This window comes from Actinia tenebrosa, unplaced genomic scaffold (genome assembly GCF_029948245.1).
Source record: "Actinia tenebrosa isolate PJP-AT-01 unplaced genomic scaffold, QUT_ActTen_1.0 PGA_scaffold15__27_contigs__length_11533743, whole genome shotgun sequence".
Classification (NCBI taxonomy): Eukaryota; Metazoa; Cnidaria; class Anthozoa; order Actiniaria; family Actiniidae; genus Actinia; species Actinia tenebrosa.
Window position 1 is genome coordinate 2,666,453 of NW_028292575.1, and position 6,091 is coordinate 2,672,543.

General features: G+C 37.0%; 3 protein-coding genes across 4 annotated transcripts in view; 1 reads left to right on the forward strand and 2 right to left on the reverse strand.

The window, feature by feature from the left end:
- The window catches only part of LOC116299159 (S-methyl-5'-thioadenosine phosphorylase), a 182,933-nt gene that overhangs the window by 3,382 nt on the left and 173,460 nt on the right, over positions 1-6,091 (reverse strand). Inside the window, exons 2-3 of one of the 2 annotated variants that reach the window (XM_089030841.1) lie at positions 1,063-1,096; positions 787-873 (exon numbers count right to left, since the gene is read on the reverse strand). In XM_089030841.1, coding sequence (XP_088886967.1) covers positions 787-873; positions 1,063-1,083 — 108 coding nt within the window. In that variant the 5' untranslated portion in view covers positions 1,084-1,096. Of the gene's footprint in view, positions 1-786; positions 874-1,062; positions 1,211-6,091 lie in introns of those variants that run through there. The other variant, XM_031707789.2, reaches the window with a different exon arrangement.
- LOC116299158 (uncharacterized) lies at positions 1,326-4,240 on the forward strand. Its single transcript, XM_031707787.2, has 2 exons — positions 1,326-2,271; positions 2,567-4,240. Exons 1-2 carry the CDS (start codon positions 1,706-1,708, stop codon positions 3,864-3,866), a joined length of 1,866 nt encoding a protein of 621 aa, XP_031563647.2. The 5' UTR covers positions 1,326-1,705; the 3' UTR covers positions 3,867-4,240.
- LOC148910837 (THAP domain-containing protein 5-like) lies at positions 2,906-4,944 on the reverse strand. The gene is made up of 4 exons (XM_089030842.1): positions 4,593-4,944; positions 4,244-4,488; positions 3,779-3,839; positions 2,906-2,935 (listed from the first exon to the last, which is right to left on the reverse strand). The coding sequence occupies exons 1-3, from the start codon at positions 4,942-4,944 to the stop codon at positions 3,825-3,827; spliced, it is 612 nt and encodes a 203-aa protein (XP_088886968.1). The 3' UTR covers positions 2,906-2,935; positions 3,779-3,824.

Sequence of the window (6,091 nt, forward strand, 5' to 3'; positions counted from 1 at the left end):
TAGGAAAACATATTCACATTACATAAACAGTGGAGCCTTCTTAAAAGTATTGTGGATGTGATGCTAGCATTCGAAATACAAGAGAGATCACACTTTTTCTCTTTGGAATTTGTGACATTCCTTTTTTTGTATTTCCATGTTTAGCCTTGCATTCAAGACAATTTTAAGAAAGGTCTATCATTTATCATAAAGCTATTAGAAAATGTTTAGCTATTTTATACCAGTTTTTTTTTTAAGTTTATTTCTTTCTTTTCATTATTCCAATATGTAGTTGTCTATTGTGGAAAAGAATGTATCAAATAAATATTTAATTTTAAATTTTAATTAGACAGTACGTAATAATCAATAATAATATAATTAATATAAAATGTTTATCATTATAGAGTGCTTTTAGTCTCACTGTTGAATAGATGACGTCAACTAAATTAGATAAGTTATTTACTATTTTAGGTTACGTCACCTAAATTTGAAACTATGAGTAAACAGCTACTGAGATCAGGGGGAGAAACGATGATACAAATGAATGTCTACTCACTCGTTCTCTGGTAAAACAACCCCCCGGATTAGCATGACCGTTATTTGGCGCGCTTTTACTATTCTAGGTGACGTCAACTAAATAGTTATCTAAGTTAGATACATTTATCTAACTATTCAACAGTGAGACTAAAAGCACTCTAGAGTGCATTCAGTCAAACTGTTTAGGTGACGTACTATACACTATTCAACAGTATTCAGAGAGAAATCGAAAGTGGAACCACGTGCAGTTATATATCGAGGCTTACGTACCGATCCGAATGGTGTGATAATCGTCTTCTCTTGTCTTCCTTCGAGGATGTCAGGATCGTCTATGCCAGTACCACCGATTATTCCTACCTAAAACACAAAACTGTTGTTACCTTAACAGTACACCCAGAATATATATCAAAAGATCATGAACGAGTGTCAACACTGACCAAGAGACGTCACAACTTGCCGTGGTATTAATATTGAAGATACATGAAGATACATAACCCTTGTGTCTTGTATAGAACGTCCATTACAAACCTATTATTGACGCCTTACCTTTACTTTTCCTGCTGCCATAGTACTTTGTTGAACTGTGCATTAATATGACATATAGTCACACATATAAGTTTCAGGGCTGTCAACCCCCGAGATATTCAAATCTGGACTCCAGTTTCGTATTGCCCGCCTTTTTTAAATTACCGCTGAGCAAACCTTGGCGGGCGCGGAATCGCGAAATCGAGGCTAAGACTGAGCAAGCTCGCTAGGCAACACAGCAACTTAACAAATTTACGATGGTTGAGCGTGGTATGTCTTCTTATTTACCACGATATGACGTCAAAAGTTGGTCAAAATGTTATGGACTCACGAGGCGTAAGCCGAGTGGGTCCATAACTAATTTTGACCAACGTTTGGCGTCATATCGTGGTAAATAAGAGGACATACCACGCTAAACCATCGTAAATTTGTTTTTTACTACAAAACTCACAAAACTCTAGGAAATAGACTGCACGAAATCTTGCATGACGCCATTTGTTGGTATGGCCTCTTATTTACGACGTTTTTTAACCAATCAGCGCGCGAGAAAATTTACAATTGTGGTAAAAATAGAGCTATATGCGAGCAAACGTCTGAATATCTGCTGAATTCCTGTATTATTTTCCCATTTCATATAAATTTTTAGCCCTTATTATAAGTAATTATGGATTATGCAAGCACTCTTCAGCAGTTTAAGTCGATTGAAGATTTTAGAAAGCTTAAAATAGATCGTTTGAAAGCCATTTTAAGGGAACACAATTTACCGATCAGTGGCAAGAAAGAAGACTTGGCACTGCGCTGCTATGTCATCGTCGAAAGAGATCAAAAAAAGGATGACTTGAACATTTCTATTTCTAAAGAAAACCAGCAACCATTGAAATCTGATTGCACGTACGAACAGATAATAAGGGACGCTACAGGATGCATTTGGAAGAAAGATCTCCGTGAACTTCCCATGTTTACATTTGTGCAGCTGTATGACTATTTGGTGCTAAAAACGTCAAAATATAACAATGCTGCTCTGACCAGTTGTGGCTATAAAAAGCTAAAAGCTTTTCAATTTTTTAAGGAAGGGCATATCAAGGACCTGCAGCTTTGTTTTAAAGGAGACTTGATTTATGTGAAAGCAGAGGTTCTTGCTTCGATGAAATCAGAAAAATACAAGTCTGTTGTTGTCTTCGACCGAAGAACAAGCAATATTGTCAAAGCCGCTTGCAAGTATCCAGCAGGGTAAGTATTTAACCTTACTTATAACATTTTAGTTCAATACATTTGATATATCTGTGAATAGATTGTAACTTTGATGAATATACTAAATGTTAGGATTAATGTGAAGCCTACAGCTTGCTCTGTTGCATTACAACAGGAAAAACCTATAGCATATATATATATATAATTTTGTTAATCATTACATACCAGCATCATTACATACAGGCTCGTTTGTAGAAGTTGTTTATGCTTGAGAAATACAAAATAGGTAGTGATAGTTTAAAAAAATAATTTTGTCATTTTTTATAATCAACAGAAGAGGAGAAAATGGCTTGGGAAGATGTAACCATGTTGGTGGAGTCATATTTGCCATTGAAGACTTCGCACGTTCTGGTCTGAGTAAGCATAATCAGCCAATTTCCTGCACCTCTCGCTTGTGTAACTGGAATGTTCCCAGGAATATGCGTGTGGACCCAAAACCAGTTGACAGGATTCTTCTAAAGAAAATAACCTATGGAAAGAAAAGACCCTCAAGCCCAAAGATCACTTCATATAACCCCCGCGCTCCTTCAGATAGGTCCATAAATGTTGAAGCCTTGCATAAACTAGGAGAACACTTGTCAACCTGTCTTGCAAGCAGTAGTTTTTTCCTCTTCCATGACATTGAATCAAAGGTAGTGCCAAACTGTAAGGATGTGGAAATAGAAAGCATTTGTGAAACAGTACCAGAATGTGCTGAGGTTTCTGCAGAAAGTAGTGAGGAAAAGCCTGTACCATTCAATTACTCTTATGACATTAACAGTAAACAGTTCAAAGAAATGATTGACTTACATGTAAGTGCTCAGACAATAACAGATGAAGAAGTTTCCGATTTGGAGTCATTGACAAGGAGACAAAGTGAAAATGAGGAATGGCATAATCTCAAGAGAATTAAACTTACAGCATCCAATTTCAAGAGTGCAGCAATCAGGGTAAAAGAGCCTGATGCCTTACTTAAGAGGATAATGTACCTTGAAAATGACAGTACTACTATTCCTTCATTGGAGTATGGTAGGACTCATGAACAAGAGGCAGTTGACTGTTATATTGCTTATAAATGCATGGCTGGGAATAATGGATTGCGTGTTTGGGAAGTGGAAACTATGATATCAAAACAAAGGCCTGGCTTCGGTGCAAGCTTGGATAGAATGGTTTATGACCCATTGGCAAGTACTAAGAATGGAGGTTTGGAGGTGAAATGCCCTTATGCTAAAAGAGGAATGACAGTAGATGAAGCCTGTCAAGATGATAAATTCTACCTCACTATTCATGATAGTCAACCTGGGCTTAACAAGGGACATGCATATTATTATCAAGTCCAAGGTCAGATGTTTGTTTGCGAACTTGATTGGGTTGACTTTGTAGTGTGGTTTGGAAATGATGTACTTTTTGTTGAAAGGATCTCATTTGACAGAGATTGGTGGTTGAAAGAGGCCCTACCTGCTTTGGATTATTTTTATACAAGTGCATTTTATCCAGAGGTTCTTACCAGAAGGGTAGAGAGAGGTGTCAGCCTCTACCTGCATGGTGGTTGGTCAAGCTACAGAAAACTGAAGAAACCAGATCGAGGACTTTAATTGCAGTTAGGAATGATTCCTAGTCCTTATTATTTAAGAATATGACTTTATTTTGATAATACTTTCACATTGCAAGCCATCATCAATAAATTTTTATCAATATATAAATTAAAATACTAATATAATAGTCCACCAAGCATGAGTGCCAAGATTTCAGCTTGTTATTTTTTTTAAAATTTTTAACCAGAAATTCCATCAATTTTTCTGACAAATATTTAATAGAGTAAAGGCAATATTCACCTGGGAAACCAAAAATGATATGCTATGTTTGTGATAGTTTAACAAACGCATTCTTGAAAATAGTATATCTAGTTACTTAGTCTATAGTCAACTAAAGGAAAATAAAACCTATGAAAAGCTTCATAATTATTAAATACCTGTGTATATTCATAATACTCTATGTTGTCAAAGCACTCCATGGTATCTTCACTTGTTCCAATAGCAATATGTTGGTCAAACATTGTGGCCACTTGACATTCTTGATCATTATTTGCAGTAAAACGTTCTGTAGTGGTTGGTTTCAGGGGAACTGCCTTAAGCTCAGTTTCTAGTCTTCGTCTAGGGGAACGTCGTTTTGTCTTCGGGGAATTACTTTGCCATTTGAAAATTGTTGGTTCAACTCCTTAGTTAAGAATAATGAATAATGACTTAAGCTTGAATGCAAAATATGTTTCAAAAAAAACCCACAAGAAATATAATCAATTAATAGTATAGCACATGACTAACCTGTTTTGAGTCGTCTTCTCGTACCCCCAGGCGGCTTGTATATTTCTTGTGGCTTGAAATGTTTTTCACATATGAATGTGAAATTACTGACTGCAAATCCATCCCGACCATGCTGGCGTTTTATTAAGTTGCACCATCTATTTCGCTGAGGAGTCTTCATTGGAAATTTAAAGAAATGGATTCCCGAGCTGCTGCCATCCTGATTGTACTGAGTGCTATCGCTTTGTCGCTTTTTCTCGGAAAATGTTCGTTTATGAGGATCTGGCATCTGATACGATGTATCCCACGAAAAAAATAGTACTAGATAGATATGGCAGTGCGTATGTATGGCACTCTTCTTCAGTCGTTTCATCTAAGGCTCGTAATTTACTTATTACGCATGTTCTTATTTGATATCCGAGCCCATCCCACACGGCGCACTGCCATATCTATCTAGTACTATTTTTTTCGTGGGATTGCAAGCTCACTAGGTACACTGTGCTGACGAGGCCCAATACAGGCCGAAACAGCTGTCCACAGTTTCTAGTTGAGCTGGCTCATTTTTTACGCGACTTGAAGTTGTGAAAGGCTTGTATGGCACTCTTCTTCAGTCGTTTCATCTAAGGCTCGTAATTTACTTATTACGCATGTTCTTAGATTATCGCTTATATTACAATGGCCTGCTTGCAAGAACAGTTTATGAGGAACGTTTTGATTTTGTTAGCGATATAAAATAACACAAACAACATGAAATAATTGGAATTTTATGGTTGTGAAAGTCTAGTCTCACAAGACAAGAAATGGTCAGCTTCGGGGATTATCCGGGAGATTTGAGATTCTAATCTGGAGACCGGGAGATACAGTCCAAAATCTGGAGACTCCCGGTTTATCCGGGAGAGTTGACAGCCCTGAAGTTTATCCTATTCTACGACATGTACACGGTTAGCTGATACGGGACTTGACAGCCGAGGGACTGGAACAAGACTGGATCGAACATTAAAAAAAAAATTCTTAGAATTTTGAACAAGTATAAAAGAAACTAAAGGATTAAAATTTCCTCTCCAGACAAGACCAATATTTTAAACGAATCTGAACTACCATCGTTCCTCTTTTACTCCGACGAAGGACTAGCGTCCGAAACGTCAGTAAGTTTTTTCATCTTTTCACGGTGTATAATTTACCTTTTCATCATTACTGTTTCATTAGAAACACCGACGCAGATCACACTAGTTTTTAGCTAGTTATATCTTTTTATTACCATCGTACCCATTCATTTTACGTTCCATTAACTTTTCAAGAAAACAGCTTCCCCAACCTCCCCTCCCCTATCCCGTAAAATTCCCTCTCCCCGCAAGAGGTGGGAGTTTCCAGCTGCAATAATTTAACTACCGGTATAATCTTTGAAACGAAAGGCATATCTCAGATAATAAGAAGTTATGTAAAAATAATCTCATACATTTTCCCCCAGTGATTAAAAAAAATTTGGGCTCCCTGTGTAATAGTTGTCTTGTGGCCAGTCG

What these genes read in the sequence shown, in the direction of transcription:
- LOC116299158 (XM_031707787.2), top strand. Translation starts at nt 1,706, where the DNA reads ATGGATTATGCAAGCACTCTTCAGCAGTTTAAGTCGATTGAAGATTTT. An exon ending in GCTTGCAAGTATCCAGCAGG is followed by an intron (nt 2,272 to 2,566) that starts GTAAGTATTTAA and finishes TATAATCAACAG; the next exon opens with AAGAGGAGAAAATGGCTTGG.
- LOC148910837 (XM_089030842.1), bottom strand. Translation starts at nt 4,944, where the DNA reads ATGAAACGACTGAAGAAGAGTGCCATACATACGCACTGCCATATCTAT. An exon ending in GAGAAGACGACTCAAAACAG is followed by an intron (nt 4,489 to 4,592) that starts GTTAGTCATGTG and finishes TTCTTAACTAAG; the next exon opens with GAGTTGAACCAACAATTTTC.